The following is a 21,471-nucleotide window of genomic DNA, read 5'->3' as shown; positions in this document are numbered from 1 at the left end:
CATAGTACACTACTTTAGACCATCATATACCATATATAGTACATTACGTTAGACTACCCTATTACCTATATAGAACATTATTTTAGACCCCCCATAACCTATACAGTAAACTAGTTTTGACCACTCTATTTCCTTGAGAATAAGGATAGGAGAATAGGATGCTATTATGGACACATCCAGTAATAATATTAATCCATAACGGGTTCCAACAGAGGAAGAGCCCTCCTGACATCTATGATATTGTTTCCTGGGTTACCCACACCTGCAATTATGCGTAGTATGTGACTATGTTTACCTACAAATAAGTATTATTTGGAGAGCAATGGCACAGTTCCACATCATAAAGCCTGAACAAGACAGGACAGTTTGTCAAAACGTGTCTGTGCGTTGGGGGGGGGGGGGGGGGGGGTGGGGGGGGTTATGTAACTTATCAACACATTATTCTAACCGTAAAAAGCAAATGAACTGGAAAGTTAATATACGCTTTTATCACCTTCTAGAGAAACATCGTTTGGAGCTACTGCCCCCCTGGCGCTCTCCCAGCAGTAAAATGTCCATTTACCCAGAGTTCTGTGTCAACTGGTCTAACTGGACATTAACCCACCACGCCCTCAAGACAATCTCCCACATCAGATACAACTTTCCCAGATGGAAACAGAAGTCAAAGACTAACTAGTTAGTCCACTGTGTTTCAAAAGGAACAACTGTTCTCCAAGAAAAAAAATAAGTTAACATAACTGGACACGTATAACATTTACATTATGTACATTCACTTAACTTAAAATAAAGTTGTACGTTGTCGGCTGTCAATTGGGTAGTTCGTCTGTCTCCTGGATTGTTCATTGGACAGACAAATTCACTCAGGAGCGCAGATACAGCCAATACGAGACAGTAAGGCTTTCATCATTGAGTCTCTGCCAATTGTCTGACAGTATCAGAAAGTTTCTCCAGAAGTGGCATGTCCTTAGCAAACAAAACATGGCACACACTTCGACATCTTCAAAACAAAACAAAATAAAAGAAAAGAAAATATATGATACAGTATATAGCTGTATGTATATATATATATATATATATATATATATATATATATATATATATAAATATATATATATATATATCAACACCTCAGAAACGCCTATTCCATTGCCGTGCTGTCACTGTACCAAAAGAATCATATTATTTCCCTTTTCAGAATTTTTATGTTTTGTTGCCATTTTTTAAGAAAGAAAAAAATCCTCTTCATTGAATTACTATACATCATATATATCAGTAAACAAAATGTAAAAGCACATTTTTGTTTTTATAGATTGAATATTCAATGTATTCGAAAAAAAGTGTAGCAGGCACTTGAGTCCTTCCCATACTAGTAGGTGTTGTTGACAGTGAAACAGTAAGGTACAGGTAGCGTGGTTATTCCTGGCTAGTGGTTATCTGTCTCTCTGTCAGTCTCTCTCTCGGTCTCTGTCAATCCCACTGTCAGTCTCTCGGTCTGATCAACAAGCCATACATCGAACGGATGCTAGCAGAAGACATCCAGTCACTCTCCAGAGTGAGGTTCCCCTTAGATACATGATCAGCCTCCAGGGGAATCTCCCCCTACTCCATCAAGGTAGAAGCAGTGCTAGCCAGGTATATCCAGACATGTGAACTGGTGCTAGCCAGGTATATCCAGACATGTGAACTGGTGCTAGCCAGGTATATCCAGACATGTGAACCGGTGCTAGCCCAATATATCTAGATAGACAGGCGTGGCTTTCCCCATGGCGTAGAGGACCTTCTGAATGTCCTTGATATTCAACCTCTGCTGGGGTTCCCTCTGCCAGCACCCCAGCATCACGTCGTAAACCTCCTTAGGACAAACCCTTGGCCTGTCCAGAACTCTGCCTTGAGTTATACACTCAATAACCTGGAGAGGGAGAAAGAAAGACGAGGAGACAGAAGGGAAAAGAGACAGAGAGGGAGAGTAAGGGACAGTTGAAGAGAGACAGAGAGAAATGGAGAGGAGGATAGGAAGGGAGTGAGAGGAAGAAAGGCAGACAGAGAGAGGGAAAGGTTGAGAGAGATATAGTTGGAGCGGTATAGAAAGAGAGACAGAGATTGAGGGCAGGGAGCAAGAGAGAAAGAAAGAGAGTGAGAGAAGGACATGATTGTAGAACTTCACTAAAAGAAGGAAGCACAGTACCACAATCTCCCCACATAGAAAACTATTTGTCTAGGGTTTGTGGTATGCTGCCAATATACCATAGCTAAGCACTGAGTCCATACACTCCGTGATCTGGAGTTCATATGAACACCTCTTACTGTAGCTCTGTGGTAATGGCAATATTCCGCAAACATTGTGCCTTATTGCTAAGTGATATGTATGTCAAATAGTGTATCAGAGAGTGTCAGATAGTATGTAAGTGTGTCAGATAGCATTTCCAATAATGTGTTAGATAGTATATCAGATAGTATGTCAGATAGATAGTATGTCGGATAGATAGTATGTCAGATAGTATGTCGGATAGATAGTACGTCAGTCTATCAGGTAGTGTGTCAGACAGTATGTAAGATAGTATGTCAGATAGTATGTTCGATGGTACATCAGAGAGTATGTCAGATATTAGGTTAGATAGTATGTCAGATAGTAAGTCAGTCTACCGGGTAGTGTGTCAGACAGTATGTAAGATTATATGTCAGATAGTATGTCAGATAGTAGGTTAAATAATGTCAGACAATATGTCAGATAGTAAGTCAGTCTATCAGGTAGTGTGTCAGAGAGTATGTCAGATAGGGTGTCAGATAGTGTGTTAGATAATATATCAGATACTATTTCAGATAGTGTGTCAGAAAATATGTCAGTGTGTCAGATAGTATGTCAGTTTGTCAAACAGCATTAAGTGTGTAAGATTGTATGTCAGACAGTGTCAGATAATATTTCACATACTGTCTCAGTGGGTCAGATAGTGTGTCTGTTTGTCAGATAATGTCTGATAGAATGTCAGCTAATATGTCAGTTAGTATGTCAGTGTGTCAGATGGTGTGTCAAATGGTGTGTCAGTGTGTCAGATAGTGTGTTAGATGGGGTGTCAGATAGTAAGTCAGTGTGTCAGATAGTAAGTCAGTGTGTCAGATAGTGTGTCAGCATGTGTAAATATATATAGTGTGGCCACCTGTCAGGCTATTTTTAAAGTCAGCCAACCATGGGTTGACCCCTGTTTTAGAAGAGTAATATTGTTTGAATATCATTGATTACCCAACCCTTCCATATTAAAAAGGAAGCAAATCCTGAACATTATGTACTTCTGAATACATTTATCATAAGAGGAATGGGCTGAGCTAGTCCTCGGGAAGATGTGAAAACAAATAGCTGCCATTAGAGAAAGACTAATTGTGCCAGATTAAATCTAAAATACCGTAGCAATCATTAGGCAGGGTTGGTTCCCCCACATACAAAACCTACTCGTCTTGTTCCGACAACCAATCAGGAGAGTACCTTTGGTTCTCAAGGCATGAATCAAAGTAATTTAAACTTCACATACCAAACGTAGCCCACTTAACTATATATATATATATATTGGAAGCCCACAGCAATAAGCAGCAAAGTCAATACAGTTTTGCTGAACTTGACAGAGTTTGTGAAAGGACTGTGTAAGTCACTTTACAGCCAACAACGCAGCTTTTAGATAATTAATCCAATGCCCAGATGTGAAAGGACACTGTGAGGGCGGTAACTGAATTGAGCACTCTGTTTGAAGTCCAGAACCTTGCTGTTGCCCAGTTGGAACCATGGCTGTTTGCTATAAGACAGGTTAGTCAGGGTCTGCTGATCTAGGTGATATAGGCACGTGTTCTTAATGACTTGCCTGTAAAAATAAAGGTATAATAAGTTAGGCAATGACACCGCTGGTACCTCGTTGTTGCCCAGTTGAAACCATGGCTGTTTGCCGTAGGTGAAGATCTCCCACATGATGACTCCGAAGCTCCAGACGTCACTCTCCGTGGTGAACTTCCTGTACATGATGCTCTCGGGGGGCATCCAGCGGATGGGCAGCATGGTGTGACCTCCCACCTGGCACGGGTCAGAGGTCACCAGGACAATGTCAGTGCGACATTAGAATCATCTCCGTAGCACGTGTTTTCTTTCTTGGCCATGCGACACTCTCCTGAATAAATGTATCTCAGTGTGCCCCTCCTGATTTAAGGCTTGGTAATGAGAAGAGAACAACAGCAAGGACACGACATCGGTTGACTCTAACGATGTCATACGCAGTCAACCGACCAGAAGAAGAGACACACACAGACAGTGACCAATGGACTCGGGCCAATATAATGTACATGTATAGTATGACCACTATTTCAGCGAAACCTATGAAATCATATCATCCATTAGAAAGGCCAGGATTTTTTTTTTACCCCCCCGTTTGCTGTTAACAGGGTGACATTTTGACTTAAATAACCGTCTAATGAAATAAGTTACATGGAAAATTACTATTTGGTTGTGATTATGAAAGACTTCGGTATCAGAGTACAAAAAGGTATAATTCCAAGAGACACAATAGCATTTTCATGTCACTGTAGGCTCCTTTGCTGCATGCTCACTTTAGGTTATTTTTGGAAAAATATATTCGAAAATAAACGTCATTAAATAACATATAGGAGTAGTGTTTTTTGTAAAACTCTAAATAACTGACACAGTATATAAATAAAAACTAAATATACATTTCAAATATACTGAAGTTTGAAAATGTAAGGAAGGAAGCAAGGAATGATCCTCTTGGCCTTTGTTCCTACAGCTCTAATCATATTTATGAAAGACTTTGCAAGACTGATGATATTGTTACAGTCAGAAGCATATTACGTTTTTTTCTCAATCACTTTGGCTCAGTTCTCTCATGAGAATTATTGTTTTCAAAACAATAAGTTAAAATCTCTGAACAATTAGTTTCTGGCTCACACCAGATTAGAATTTCTTATTCAGTTAAGAAAATGCATATATTTTGGCATGTGTTCGAAAGACTAAGTACAATTGTCTACAATAGGCACAATACCTACATGCACATGGTTCGCTGTTCAAAACTGATGAGTTGATTCTCAGTGAAATTGGCATACTCTTCACAACTTCTAAACATTCTCTGATCGTGTGAGCCATCACAGGCAAAACGATCCATTCAATTATCAAAATCTACCAGACATACATGTACCTGTATATTCCATACTAATCTACGTCATGGAATGTTTGTGATGTCTGCTAAATTGGCAAAGTACCTGCCAGGTGACATAATGAAAGTAATGAAATAGGAATCGCAAAGAGATGTTTCCCCCCGGTGAATCTCAAGGGAAACCGTCAGATGTGATGTTGATGAACATCTCTGGCCAGACCAACCCGAAACTTGTACGCACCCCGAGGAGGTACAATTCATCGTTTTTTATGGAACTACCGCAGGTTTTTTCATTGTTGTTGCTGTCTTTTTGTTTTCATGGATGTCATTTTGTGGCAAATTTTCAGCTCACTATCTATGGAGTGAGCTATACAGCTCTGGGGAAAAAAAAGAGACTACTGCACCTTTTTTTTTCCTTTCCAAAGAAATTGGACAAGAAGGTTTTGAGTGACGAACAGAGGGGTTAACATTAAGAGACCACTGCAAACTGAACACGTCTGTTCCCCACTCAAAACCTTCCTTTTCAACTTTTTTGGAAAGAAAAGAAAAAGGTGCAGTGGTCTCTTAATTTTTTCCAGAGCTGTATAAGGAAGTTTTCAGTTGTCTACAGGTACGTGTCATTGCTGCTATTCCTGTACTTCATTTGCACATGCCGACTTGTGCCTTAAACGTTCCCTCATTGCACATTTAGAACTGCCACTGTACATACATTTTCAATTCTTACATACACGTCTACCTCAGGGACCTCATTGCTTCTATTCCTGCATTTCAGTTGGGCATGCTACCTTATTCCTTCAGTTTGCCTCAACTGCACTTGTACCCGCACAACTATTTATCCCACCTACACATTATACTTAAAGTTTTTGTCAGTCACTTTGGTGCACTTTTCAGATCTCAACTGAAATTCTCAAAACTACTTGTTCAAATTCCACTTCATCTAGCCCCTTGTGCACATCATAAATGTGGTTTCTCATTCTTTTGAAAGAAAATCCAACACTTTGGTGCATTCATGCAATTGTTTAGGTACAATTGTCTACTTTTTCCTACATTATCAATTGCTTATGTCATGTTGATCAAAATATATTATACTGGTTCTCGGTCTTCCCTCCCCAAACATCTAGGCATTAGTTCATTGCTGCCATGGATGCAACAGGTGAGGACATCATAGCAGAAACCTGGAGAGGCTGGATAAGACACTGCAAAACATTCTTATTTGCATATCTGGTTATACAAAAACTTCATTTTGATGTGCTGCACTTGTTCAATGACAATAAAGTTGAATTGAATGAATAAGACATATGTAAAAATCCAGATGCAAATGTGAATTTTCTGTTTACATGTAAGACATCACTACATTTACTGAATACATACAAATGTGCATATCCTTTTTCTGTGTACTACACTATTGTACATTACTTTTGTCAGTAAACATTTACCTATTGTTGAAATTGGTATATATAAACCTCAGTGTGATACACAATAGTATTCAACTAGACAAAACTGACATTCTTGTGTAGTACAGTAAGCAGTCAGTGTCAACAAATTAGAACAAAACTGAAATTTATATTTAACAAACATTTCCAGGGTTGACTGCCATGGTGAAAACATGTCTAAACATTTTGACCGGCACTGCTCAAACAGTGACAAAAATCTTTTTCATTTTGGTGGTACTAGCCAATTTACAGACACAGTAACTAGGTTTTAAAGCATTGATTAAATGTTTTGGGTGAGTTACTGCATTTTAAGACTGCTTTAAAAGAATAAGCCAAGGTGATTGAGAACAACGGTAATGACAGGGCTCATTGTGCAACATATGCCAGGGTCAGAGCTTGCTGAGCAGGATGAGCTGGGGTCAAACAACAGTAATACTAGTATTACTAGGAATGTGAATAACGAGACAGACAGACACACGTGTTTGATATGTTGGTGGTGACGACACTTGACTTCATCACTACCCTGTGACGACGCTGTTGACTTCACTACTACACAGAGTGTAACAATGCAGTTGACTTCATGACTACACTGTGACGATGCTGTTGACGTCACTATACTGACTTTGACAACACTACTGACTTGATCACTACGCTGACTGTGGCAACATTGTTAACCTCATCACTACACTGACTGTGAGAAAGCTGTTGACTTCACTACACTGACTGTGATGACACTGTTGACTTCATTACTACGCTGACTGTGGCAACACTGTTAACCTCATTACTACACTGACTGTGACAAAGCTGTTGACTTTGTCACTATACTGACCGTTATGACACTGTTGACTTTGTCACTATACTGACTGTGATGCCACTGTTGACTTCATTACTACGCTGACTGTGGCAACACTGTTAACCTCATTACTACACTGACTGTGACAAAGCTGTTGACTTTGTCACTATACTGACTGTTATGACACTGTTGACTTTATCACCATACTGACTGTGACGATGCCTGTGGACCTCATCATCATACTGATTGTGATGATGGCTGTGGACCTCATCACCATACTGACTGTGATGATGGCTGTGGACCTCATCACCATACTGACTGTGATGATGGCTGTGGACCTCATCACCATACTGACTGTGACGACAGCTGCGGACCTCTTCACCATACTGACTGTGATGATGGCTGTGGACCTCATCACCTTACTGACTGTGACAATGGCTGTGGACCTCATCACCATACTGACTGTGACGATGGCTGTAGACCTCATCACCATACTGACTGTGATAACGGCTGTTGATTAAGGACACCGAGGCTTGCTCCTATCACAATATCAGATTTCCTACTGACTATTTAATCGTCAGGTTACTCACTCAGTCTGAGGTGCACTGGGCTCAGCATGCAAACCCATCCACCACCCCTGCCTCCACCTGTTTGGTTGTATGATTCCTTTAATGGGGGGATGGGTACAGCTTACAATGTTCATTGCCTAAGGGCACTGTTACTAATGATATAAGGGTGTTGATATGGTTATTTGTAGTATCATATACCTACTCATGTGGAGCAGAACCTACTGGAAAGACATGTGTCTCAGATAAATGGTTAAACTAACGTTTCCTGTCTGAATTCTCCGGGTGGGTCTTGATCCCACATGTTGGGACGACACTGCTGTCCCGGGATAGGACCAGCTGTTCCGTTTTATTTGATCACCACGGAGCAATTCTTGATTGGAGAAAGCAGTCAGCGTTTCCAGTCTGTGAAATTGAGGTGCTTCCTGAATTGCATTGTGGAGATTGTTTTCTGGCAGGTGATTACAGGACGGAGCTGGCTACCCATAGAAAGCAATTATCGCCTCTGCGGGAGCTATTGGGAGAAAACAGACAGGAGTGCTCTCTTTTTCAACACCGGTGGCTGGACGATGTTCAGTTGTACTAAATGTTTCGTCATGTCATCTCACACTGGCCGACTGGCTGATGCTTCCTCTGGCTTTGTCGCCAAAAGGATCTCCATTGGGTACAGCGTCTCAAGGCGAGCTGGTTCTCCCTGTGGATGCTGCTGACCCACATGTGACCCATAACAGCCGAAAACAACGGCCTCCAGCATATAAAACCCAGACCACGAAGAAATAACCCTGACTATACAGACAAACCAACGGTCCCGGCATGACAGACAAACCTACGGTCCCGGCATGACAGACAAACCTACGGTCCCGGGATGACAGACAAACCTACGGTCCCGGGATGACAGACAAACCAACGGTCCCGGGATGACAGACAAACCAACGGTCCCGGGATGACAGACAAACCAACGGTCCCGGGATGACAGACAAACCTACGGTCCCGGGATGACAGACAAACCTACGGTCCCGGGATGACAGACAAACCTACGGTCCCGGGATGACAGACAAACCTACGGTCCCGGGATGACAGACAAACCTACGGTCCCGGGATGACAGACAAACCTACGGTCCCGGGATGACAGACAAACCTACGGTCCCGGGATGACAGACAAACCTACGGTCCCGGGATGACAGACAAACCTACGGTCCCGGGATGACAGACAAACCTACGGTCCCGGGATGACAGACAAACCTACGGTCCCGGGATGACAGACAAACCTACGGTCCCGGGATGACAGACAAACCTACGGTCCCGGGATGACAGACAAACCTACGGTCCCGGGATGACAGACAAACCTACGGTCCCGGAATCTGTCCTTCTTATCTGGTTTTATAGTACCGTTTTCTCTCTGTGATTGCAGTATTTACTTGCATGCATTTATTGCAAGAGCATGCTAACCATTACGCTGTACCTACAGTTGGCCAAGTAAAACTCAAAACAAAGTCCTAAAGAATAAGACCTATTGTCTCTGTGTTTTCTGCAGGTAAGGCCTATTCTGTTCTTGAGATATTATGAAGCCACGCCTTTAAAAACAATGCTATATTTGTACATATGGACTGAATTGCAAGAGAGACCACTGGACATAATCCCCAGCAGCATATTCGCTCCAGGTCTTTATGTTGGCTATATGTAGCACCTGTTGAGGTGACAGGAAGCCCTTTACGGCGTAGTAGCAAAATAAGAAGTGGGAACATCTAAATGGAATGTCAACATGACAGTGATCGGTTAGAGCATTGTTATTATAAATTCCTTCATGTCAGCTGCATAAATGTATATACATTTAGAAAGAAATTGGCAACATAACCACCACTTTGCATGTTTTGGCAAGGACAGCAAAATCGCAGATGGACAGGGAGCCAGACAGCCCGCAAAAATACGTAGCATCCGTTTAAACTACCCACTACCCATAAGGATCAATTAAACACCCTGATCTGCTTATTCTTTCTGTTTACAAATTTGTAAACTTGTAAACATAGTTGTACATTTGTAAACATTGTGTAAACTATGGTATAGTTTACACTATGCCAAAGTTTCAAAAACATCATGTTTGTGTGGAGTTCAGGGAGTTCAGCAAGAAGTTCAGGGAGAACATTGACCATTAGGATCACTCTTGCTAGTTCCAAGCCACACCCACCTCTTCTCCCAGGTTCTGTCCACTTGACTTCACTAGCATTCTATTAGATACAACAGCTTTTAAGCTAGCTTGGTTTGATGTTGCCAAGGCAGACACTACGTGCCAACTGCCAATTGTCTGAGACTAAGACGAGCTCTGTCAGCAGTGGACAGTTGTAGTGTGTAATGGCAATTGCCAAATGCCATTGAACTTTAAGTTTTTTAGTTTTTTAACAGATGTCCATTTCCCTTCATCATTTTCTGAATGCACAGTGAACTGTTTGGAGAGTACAGATTAATTTTTTGAGTGCATGCTGTAGCCTACACAAGGGTTCAGTAAAAATGGTTGTAGCCAAACTGACGCCCAAAAAATGGCTGACCAATGGAGAAGCAACATCCACACCTTCAACAAAAGCCCGCCCAGAGCTGTGGGGTCAAAAGTGCAGAACTAGTGAAGAACTAGTGTTTCTATAAAAAAAAAGTTTTTTAGGGTTGTCAAAAATATATTTTTTCGCAAAAGTATTTGTTTAGCAAAAGGTTTGCTGTCCATTACAAAATATTTGATTTTACTTTGACGCCTCGTTTTTGCTTTCAGAAAAATTATTTTTGATTGAAAAGAACAAAATGTTTTGCTCTCAAAAAAAAAATATAAAGGTACCTTCATACTACCCATGTAATATTTTGTGTTGTTGCTTTAAGTAAGCAAAATCAGTCAAAGATGAATATTTCCTTTAAGACTTCTCACTGTCAAACTGTGTACTTCGGTGCCAAATGACTTGGCCAGATACTAAGCAAGCAATTTATTGGATTTCCTTATGTCCAAAAAGGAGTGACCTTTAAGTACTGTCCATTAGATTCAATCAGCTTTTTGGGTGTTCCAGTGTTTTCTGTCTTGCCCAGTTTTCAAATTTCTTTCTGACATTTCTCTTGCCATCTCACAGGATATCAATTACCCTTGGATAACACAATGCGTTTGTGTTGTAATTTTATATAGTTATTTTACTTTATGCCCAAATAAATTGCTTTAAACTATTTTTTCAGTTGGCCAAATAGTATTTCCCATACTGTATGCAGTGCCTTGCAAATGTATTCAGATCCTGAACCAATTCTCTCAATATAATTAAATTACAAAAGACACATTGATAAAATGTCATGTAATTTGATATTTCTATATTGGTCAGGGGTCTGAGTATTTTAACAAGGCCTTGTGTATTCACGTTGCTCCTTAATGTATATTATGCTGCTCTTGGTATGCACTTATAACTGGAGTCTCACAGCTCTAATGGATTTAAAGAGTATACAAAGCGAAATCTGCAATTTTACTGAATTGAACCAACATTTGAACTAAGGAAGGTGTAATTAGTATCACCAAAGCATGAAGAATCTATATCATTGTATAGCCTCATTTTGCTCGGAAGACCTCGCGTCACCTCGTCTTTAATACATCCAATTTTATGCTTTTTATATTGTCTCTTCCCGCCCTAACTTGAATGTGTACAGCCCATTACCTGTGTAATTCCTCAGATAGTTAGCTTAACCACTGAACAAGATAATGAGTCGTTATGGTGTCTTTGGGTGTAAATGCAGTTTTTCAACTTCCCAAAAGATTGAAATACATTGATACATTATGGGTTATGCATGTTTCTAGGTCAATACAGATGATAATATTATTAAAAACTAGATTGCCAGATTGCCAATTGCCAGTTTTTGCTGTTCAATCCGATAGATCTGCACAACATCCATCATGATGTGTCTGTTAGGCCAGAGAAAATAAATACTGAAGCAGCACAAATTAGACAGAGGGAAAAAAATACTTGTGGTCTTTTCAAATGAAAAGTTTAGAAGGTAGGCTGAAACGGTATATTCCATACGGACTGATGTCTAAACTTCACGATTTTGCAACAGAACATTTTTCACTGGCTTTGCAGGGTTGCAAAAACAATGATTAATTACCTTCCATAGGCAGTTGCATTGCCTCTCACAATGTACCAACGCTTTGGCTGGTTTACAAAACTAATGAGCCATGGGCATTTTTGGCCAATTCAATCATTATTGGGTTACATACAGCATCACAACAAGGATCAGTAAGGCACCAATAACTGAGTGATACAGATATACACATTTTATACCCATTTTGTCTCCAGAGAAACATCTCGGTTCCTTCTATTTCCTGCTGTTACTCTATTCTAATATTTAGTATATGTATTTTTTTTTATACATATGCGCCAACCCAGGCCATTAAGCATTAGTCAATACTAAATCCAACTCATTGGGGTCTGAAATGGTAGGTAGTTCCCTCTGAAATGTGAAGTTGAGGGGCTGAGGGAGGTGAGTGGAGGAACTGAGGGAGGTGAGTGGAGGGGCTGAGGGAGGTGAGTGGAGGGGCTGAGGGAGGTGAGTGGAGGGGCTGAGGGAGGAGAGCGGAGGCAGAAAGGAATGTGCTGCCAAACGCCCTCTAGATCCTCCAGTGAAGGTTCAAAAACATTAAATAAACTAATGAAGTTGCTATTTGTCTAAAAGACTCATCAGAGCCCCCTGTGTCGCCTCATGACCACAGGGTAAAACTCTGCAGCATGCAGATGATACAGACCCTGCTCGGGATAGACATAATGGAATAGTGGATCGTTAGAGAGTAACTTTGGAGGGACATGCACGCAAGAACATAACAGTTGAAGTTCTGTAAAGAAGAGTGGGCTAAAATTCCTCCCAATAGATGACACTGATAGACACAAGAAATGGCTACGTCAAGTTATTTTAACCATTGGGCAACACCAGCTATTGAAACTAGGGACGTACTAATTTTGTCTGCACAGCAAAAGTGCATTCCTGTAGATTTTTAATGTCTCGGTGACATTTTTAAATTTGCTTACCTTTATCTGTCAGCAGAGTTGAAGTGAAGCTTATGTGTCCATGTAAAAATGCATCACTCAGGATGCACTTGCGTTTTCACATTATGGGACCTATGTCCTTTACATCAGCACAGCTGCCCAGGTGCAATAAAAACAAGGGCCTGTAGAGCCGGTCCTAATGACTGAGATGTCAAGAAAGCAGAGCACTGCAACACAACCGATAGTCAACCCATCAGTCAAAATTGATTTTACAAAGCCCTTTTTACATCAGCAGTATTCACGAAGCAGCTTTCAAACATACCTGGCTCAGAAACCTCTAAGAGCCAGCAACAACAGGATGTTGTTGCACAGTGGATAGGAACAAGTCCCAAGTAGGGTCGGAACCAAGGGAGAACCCTGGAAATGAGCCAACTCGGGCCAGTCCTCTTCTGGCTGTGCCAAGTCACCGCCCCACCTTAGCGACCACGGAGGATACATGTTTCAACCATGTTAGCCTGCTATCTAGCGTAATTCTCAACTGCGGGAATGATTTCCTTTTGGTATTTATGGATGGATAGAAGTCCTATTTTTACTTCTTCCACACAAATGTATACTTTTAAACTTCATTATTTAAAATAATGGCGTGAATACGAAGGCTCGGCATTGATTGTTGGCATGCGATGTCTGACTTTGCAAATATTGTTAACAAAAAAACTATTGTTGGCAAGGGTTTGGTTATGAATGAGACATCTGCCTCAATGAAGGAAAGAGCTAAGTTAAAATTGTTACACATCATTCCCTTGAGATACTATGCAGTTTTTTTATTATTTAGGAGATTTCTCAATTTACAGTACTTATGCCAATCATCTATGCAGCCAGACTTAATTGCCATTCTTTTTAAATTCATTTGCCATGCTTTTTTAAGTCCACATCTGGGGATTTGGTAGTTCTAACTGTCAGTTTTGTAATGCTTGCTTTCCCATAAATGGATAAAGCAATTTCATAAACGCAACATCAAGTCTCTCATTAAATACATAAAACAGTCCAGCAGATGTTTTTCACCTGCTGCTCAAAGGAAGCCTTGGAAAATCTCTTCCATGATTGCTCAGATATTTTTGCTGTTGCTACTGTAATATATTGTGATTGTTACATCCTATAAGTATGAACAGCAGCAATATCAGAAGGAGCTGATCAACACACATACTGACAATTGATCAATATAGTTGACTGATGGACCGGTTACAGTTGGAAGCTTTTTGAGTGGACAGTTTGATGACAACCAGCCGAGATTTAAATTCCCCCCGTAACAAACACCTTTCTTTTAGAACGTATACTGTCAAGCATTTCAAATACTCTTGGTCATCCAGATACTTTGACTGGCAGCACTTGAAGGTCTACTGCAACCTTCCATTCGAAAAGGCTTTAGGTTCCGGAGGTGCACCTCAAGCCATATTCCTTCATGAAGTCTTCGCTCAGCCCAAAAGGAATCTGGCTCCTTACATATGCTATATATTACCCTAGCATACGCTATATTTGTGGTACATGTTAATGCCATATATTGCTTATGCATTTCATAAATTATCCAGGTGCATTTCAGAAATAGCTGATATATGAATGCTACTAGATGATAAGAGGTTGTAAATTCAATGGACTTCTAATGCTACATACAATATCTTGATGCAGGCTATTTTTATCCCTTCTCTGGGCTGCTTGTTATTTCTTTGTGCCTTCTTGGGAGATTGAGCCGAGACAGACATGTCAGTGAGATTAACCTGTAGGCCAGCGGAATTGGCTGTTTGTGTGGATAGGTGGAACCCCAACATTTTCATGTCATTGTGGCCAATCAACCTCAGTTGTAGCTAAAATAACTTTCACGAGCTCCACTGATTTCTGTAAGGCAGCTATGCTACCAATTCATCCAAATGAAAGGTTTTAGTAGGAAATCACTTGATTTAAACAAATATCAATTTTGTTAGGTCTGAGTTTTTGTCTCTGTCTACTCCCTGGAGGTCTTCGCCCCGCTGACCTCTTTACCGCGTATATTAGCGGGAACAAAGACGATGTGACGGCAAAAAATACGAACAAATACATTACTACGAAACATGTCAGTTATTGCTGTTGTAAATTCTGCTGAGGTAATAATTATTGAGTTTCCCACTCAATGTCATGTTTGTATTCCGGGACATGGCTTAGAGAGATGAACAGGCTTGTGTGCTCCGTGTGCGTGTGCGTGCGTGTGTGTGTGTGTGTTCAGAGTTTAAATTGGATTAGTGCCCTGTCTGTGTCCCAGTGTAACAGGGGAGAGATGGGATTAGCTGTGTGGAGAGCAGAGCAGCATGGCAGGGGACGGATTACGGGCCCAGTAGGAGCACTCATGTTTGCCTTCCAAATCACACCCTTTTCCCCTATGCGGAGCACTTCATTTGCCCTGGTCAGTGGGTAGGGTTCCACTTGACGAGGGGTCCGAGACCCAAACAGAACCCTATTCCCTTCCAACCGCACTACATTTCACCAGGGCCCGTAAGGCAGCGAAGGGCACTCGACAGACGACGGGGTGTTGTTCGGCACGTCCCCCTCGGGGCCGCCCTCTTAAAGAAGCCTGATAAGCATCGACACGCCCTCCAAATCCACAGAATATCTCCACTAGCCTTCAGGCTCAGGCGGCGGCGAACACGGATCCCTTTAAACAGCGTCTGGCGGATATTAAGACACCCCCACGCTGGCCGGCTGCCAGCCTGAGATAGCAAGGAAACCTCCGGGAGGAGTTAGCCGGGTCCCTCCTCTGACGCAGGGCCTCACACTGGAAACAACACGCCTCGGGGGAAAGACGTGGATTCCTACAGGGGTTTACAGTTGGGAGTTCGTTGCCATAACACAACAGGGGCCCTCAGAAGTACTCACCCCCTTTGGACTCATCCACATGTTATTGCGCTACGACATTAACTCAAAATGGATGGATGATTAAATCTGTTTGAATTCATTCTGATTTCTTTCTGTCACACAGTAACATTTGGGGGGTTGAATACTATTTTGAAAGGCAATGTATCTGCTCCTCTCCAGGCTTCTCTGCTCCTCTCCACTCTCTCCTTCTGTCTCCACCTCTCATCTATCCCCTCTGCTCCTCTCCCCTCACTCCTTCTGTCTCCACCTCTCATCTATCCCCTCTGCTCCTCTCCCCTCTCTCCTTCTGTCTCCACCTCTCATCTATCCCCTCTGCTCCTCTCCCCTCACTCCTTCTGTCTCCACCTCTCATCTATCTCCTCTGCTCCTCTCCCCTCACTCCTTCTGTCTCCACCTCTCATCTATCCCCTCTGCTCCTCTCCCCTCTCTCCTTCTGTCTCCACCTCTCATCTATCCCCTCTGCTCCTCTCCCCTCACTCCTTCTGTCTCCACCTTTCATCTATCCCCTCTGCTCTTCTCCCCTCACTCCTTCTGTCCCCACCTCTCCTCTCTGCTCTTCTCCCCTCACTCCTTCTGTCCCCACCTCTCCTCTCTGCTCCTCTCCAGTCTTCTATCCTCAACCATCCCTTCTCCTCCTCTCTGCTCCTGTCTTGCCCTTGCCTCCTTCACTCTGCTGTGTTTCCATCTGAGATGTTATCAGGCAATGCAACACACTGGCACCCTTTAAGTCCCAGAGTCCCTGTTGTTATGGACATTTTGAACTAAGGTACATTTGAGAAATGTCTGTCTTTCTATTGGCTGGTATGTAAATCTTTACTTTGATTGTGACACACGTCTGTATAATATCAGAGGATTATTAGGTATTTGGGCCATGTCCAAAGAAGGGTGTCAGTCCTTTCTGTTCTTTAGGAACGTAGGAGAGAGGGATCTGGTATATGTCTTAGGGGTCATTCTTGATTGGTCACAATGGGTTGTGGGGTTAATCATCTGCCGACCTGGAGGTTGTCTAGATGCTTTAAGTTTCCCTTAAGGGTTGAGAAAGTTAACCACATGAGGGAAGACACCATGTCCCTTGTGTCAAGCCCAGGACATGTGATAGAACAAAGGGCATGTGTTGGATTGACTTGAGACCGATGGGCAACAACTTACCACATCCCTTTTTCTATGTAATAAATACGGATTGTTCATGTATGGAGTTAGAGACACCTCAGACGATTATGTGTGTGTAAGCGGTTGACGGGTCTCTCATAATAGTCTCTGTGCATAATAGTTAATAAAACGGTTATAATGTACAAAGATAATTTTGTCTCTGTGTCCCTTACTCCGAGTGTCGATACATTGGAATTTCCATCACACTGTCCACCAGTCTGCCTTTCTGCCTGTCTTAACCAGACAACATGCCAACAATGCAGATTAACCAGACAACAGGCCTGAAAGTTTAAATATTTAAAGGTATTGCGGTAGAGCAACTAAGCCATAATCAATACTATTTTATTTATTGTTAAATATCACCTCTACAACTAACCTATTATATTGTTTTTATTTATTTCTATTGAAGGGAAATTATTCAAGAGGTTTTAATACTATATCTGGGGTAATTCAATAGCAAGCAGCTACATCTTAACAAGCTCCTTAATGTATCCGTGCATGTACATAATTGGCCAGCGGAAAGTTTTCCCTTCTAGAAAAAGCAACGGCGTTTGCAATTTTTTGTTCACTTAACCGGGCATATGATTTGTTATCGTAAAGTCACATTATGCAGAACGGCATGTTAAGCGTCAAGTACATCACCGATTGGTACACATAACACTGATAGAATTACCAGGAAATCACACTCAATGTGATGTCATGGGATGAGGATGATGTCATGGGATGAGGATGATGTCATGGGATGAGGATGATGTCATGACATAATAATGAGAACAGTCAGCTAAAAACATAAACAAGTAAGTAAATCTTATTTGGAGGTACAATTTACATCACAAACACAATATTTCTTTAAATACACGAAAGGCATGTAGATCATATCAAAGTGTGAGTGTGATTCTCCTGGACATGGGTGTTTTGTGTTTACCTTTTCTTCGTCCTGTTGCGTTTAAAGGATGACATGAGGAAAGGTTTCAGGTGCCACGGTCATGACACCACACACACAGTGTACATTTCAAAAGACTCTCCTGACTCTCTCACCCAACTCATCCAAATCTCTCACCCAATCCAAAAAAAACTCACACAACTCTGTCTCCCCAACTCTCTCACAACTCAAATTCCACAAATCGGAGAAGGAATGCAAAATCAAATGAAGCAGTGGAAATGTACTAAAGTGCGTACGACATGTACAAAAAGCACCCTAGCGTGAACACAACCTTACAACAAGCACACAAAAACCACACTGAGGTTTCCCATGAACCCCAGTTGGAGTGATCTGTTTAAACATTCCAACGGGGATTTTTTTAAATAAACAACATCCATGAATAAGGAAGGATCAGGCAGGAAAAGCAGGACAATGTCATTCCACCGACGCCTCCTCACCCGGTAGTAGTCTGTGCTATAGATGTCTCTGGACATCCCAAAGTCTCCTATCTTGACCAGCAGGCCGTTGCCGACCAGGCAGTTCCTGGTGGCCAGGTCCCGGTGGACGAAGTGCTGTGAGGCCAGGTACACCATGCCAGCCGAGATCTGGGTCGCAATGTGGAGCATCTGGGACAGACCCAGCTCTCCCTCAGTCTGCAGGGGCTGGCCGTCCACCAGAATCATGGCGTCTGGACCATGGGCTCTGCACAGAGACGGGAAACCAGTCATGTACAGTAAAGGAAGACAGAAACATAACACTAGAAAGAACAGGAGGCATTAGAGGAGTAGTGAATGAGGAAGTTCACGTCAGTGGAGTAGTCGGGACAAGGAAGTGGAGGTCAGTAGAGGAGTCAGGACTAGATGTGGAGGTCAGTAGAGGAGTCGGGACTAAGAAGTGGAGGTTAATAGAGGAGTTGGGACTAAGAAGTGGAGGTCAGCAGAGGAGTCGGGTATACATGTGGAGGTCAATAGAGGAGTCGGGACAAGGAAGTGGAGGTCAATAGAGGAGTCGGGACTAGGAAGTGGAGGTCAATAGAGGAGTCGGGATTAGGAAGTGGAGGTCAGCAGAGGAGTCGGGACTAGGACGTGGAGATCAATAGAGGAGTCAATAGAGGAGTCGGAACTAGATATGGAGGTCAATAGAGGAGTCGGGATTAGGAAGTGGAGGTCAATAGAGGAGTCGGGATTAGGAAGTGGAAGTCAGCAGAGGAGTCGGGACTAGGACGTGGAGATCAATAGAGGAGTCAATAGAGGAGTCGGAACTAGATATGGAGGTCAATAGAGGAGTCGGGATTAGGAAGTGGAGGTCAGCAGAGGAGTCGGGACTAGGACGTGGAGATCAATAGAGGAGTCAATAGAGGAGTCGGGACTAGGACGTGGAGTGCAGCTCAGCAGAAGTGTGTGGCTGGAAGGGTATGACACTTTCAATAGCAGAGTTGTAGGTTCAATTCCTGAGCAAACAGTACTGAGGGAACAGTACTGAGCAAAAAATAATTCATATGAATCCACTCTACTGTGAGCCGCTCAAGAGAATGTCTGCTAAAGGACTTAAATATAAATGAGGTTGGTTTACAAAGGCTGGTGCTGCTGGTTGATTGACAGGCTGATGTAACTGCCTGATTGACAGGCTGGTGTTACTGGAACATTGACAGGCTGGTATTACTGGCTAATTGCCACACTGATGATATTGGCTGATTGACAGGCTGGCGTTAGTGGCTGATTGACAGGCTGGTGTTGTTTGCTGATTGACAGGCTGGTGTTGTTGGCTGATTGACAGGCTGGTGCTGTTGGCTGATTGACAGGCTGGTGTTGTTGGCTGAATGACAGGCTGGTGTTGTTGGCTGAATGACAGGCTGGTGTTAGTGGCTGATTGACAGGCTGGTGTTAGTGGCTGATTGACAGGCTGGTGTTGTTGGCTGAATGATAGGCTGGTGTTGTTGGCTGAACGACAGGCTGGTGTTGTTGGCTGAATGACAGGCTGGTGTTGTTGGCTGATTGACAGGCTGGTGTTGTTGGCTGATTGACAGGCTGGTGTTGTTGGCTGATTGACAGGCTGGTGTTGTTGGCTGAATGACAGGCTGGCGTTGTTGACTGATTGACAGGCTGGTGTTAGTGGCTGATTGCTTTGGCACCACAGGGGGAATCACTGTCATTATTCTCTCTGTTTATTCCATGCATCCTCTCTGTCTTTTCTTCCCGCTCTCTCCATTTTTCCTCCTGTTTAATTGTTCTTCTCATTTTCATTCTCAAACACACCCCACACTACCTCTCTAACTTGCAGCTTTTCTCATTTCCCAATTTCCTCTCTCTACGTCCTGTCAACTTGTCAACTACCCTCTATACAGACTCTCTCTACTCTCTCCAAGAGACCCTCTCCGAAGATACTCTCAGCAGACTGTCTTTTGAGACCTTCTCAATAGTGTCTCAATACAGCATCTCAATAGCTAAAAAGCTCCTCAATATATTATGAGTAAAGAGCCACCAGCTTTGTCAGCAGCGTTCCATTCAACACCAAAACCTAAAATATCATATGAAGCACTGCCCTTTACAACTGTCCCCATGACCAAAACCTAAAATATATGGAGCATTCCCCTTTACGAAAGTCCCCATGACCAAAACTTAAAATATAATATGGAGCACTCCACTTTACGAAAGTCCCCATGACCAAAACTTCAAATATAATATGGAGCACTCCACTTTACGAAAGTCCCCATGACCAAAACCTAAAACATATGAAGCACATTGCCAATATCATACTGATGACTTTTATAATGTATTTATGGCAGCCTTTATTTTGCACTGTCAGTCTTTCTCAGTAGAGTCCAGCACACATAACAAAAGTCATGGCTGAAGGGGACTGTGGTTTGGATCCCATGGTATTTGTGCCCTGGTGGGAGTTTTAGGCTGGGTGTTTCTAAAAGCACTTGGTGACAACTGCTGATGTAAAAATGTTATTGATTGATTGGTGTCGGGCCATGTTGTGTGCCGGCTATACCGACTGTCAGGTGGTTTGTCCTCTTTTACCTGAGGAACTTGTTGAGGTCTCCGTGCTTCATGTACTCAAACACCATAATGAGAGGGTCCCCATCCACACAGACCCCATAGAACTTCACTATGTGGTCATGCTGGAGGTTTGTGAGCAGCTCCGCCTCCCTCTGGAAGTCTTTCCTGGCAGACAAATTGGGGTCCTTCAGGGTCTGGGAACCAAAGAGACACACTGTTGGTTTCAGGGTCTGTGGATGAGAGAAGCTTTCTGTTGGTTTACAGTTGCATTATGTTGTTTGTAGTGGTCTGTAATATTGGTCTGTGTTTGTGGTCTGTAGTAATGGTCTGTGATGGTCAGTACTGATTACTACATGACTCAGTAGTAGCAGTAGTAGTAGTAGTATTTAGTTCTCTGTAGTAGTCTACAGTGGTAACCTGCAGTTGTCTATAGTAGTGGCGTTTAGTAGTCGTTTGTTTCCTGAAGCAAGCTGTAATAGTAGTATGTTGTAGTTTGCAGCAGTGGTATGAAATAGTCCTCTAAAGTAGGAACATGTAGTAGTCTATAAAAGTGTTCTGTAATAGTCTGTA

At 42.4% G+C, this 21,471-nt stretch overlaps 1 protein-coding gene across 3 annotated transcripts in view; it reads right to left on the bottom strand.

Moving 5' to 3' along the window:
• Positions 1-1,133: 1,133 nt before the first annotated feature.
• ntrk3b (neurotrophic tyrosine kinase, receptor, type 3b) overlaps positions 1,134-21,471 on the bottom strand; it is a 205,423-nt gene continuing 185,085 nt past the window's right edge. For 2 of the 3 annotated variants that reach the window (XM_020055417.3, XM_020055418.3), the window contains 5 exons: positions 20,923-21,131; positions 18,358-18,601; positions 17,903-17,914; positions 3,896-4,054; positions 1,134-1,909 (listed from right to left, as the gene is read on the bottom strand). In XM_020055417.3, coding sequence (XP_019910976.2) covers positions 1,724-1,909; positions 3,896-4,054; positions 17,903-17,914; positions 18,358-18,601; positions 20,923-21,131 — 810 coding nt within the window. In that variant the 3' untranslated portion in view covers positions 1,134-1,723. The remainder of the gene's footprint in view (positions 1,910-3,895; positions 4,055-17,902; positions 17,915-18,357; positions 18,602-20,922; positions 21,132-21,471) is intronic. The other variant, XM_020055416.2, reaches the window with a different exon arrangement.

This window comes from Esox lucius, chromosome 17, assembly GCF_011004845.1.
Source record: "Esox lucius isolate fEsoLuc1 chromosome 17, fEsoLuc1.pri, whole genome shotgun sequence".
NCBI lineage: Eukaryota > Metazoa > Chordata > Actinopteri > Esociformes > Esocidae > Esox > Esox lucius.
Note: the sequence above shows the minus strand (reverse complement) of the source record. Positions and strands in the feature narration are given on the sequence as shown.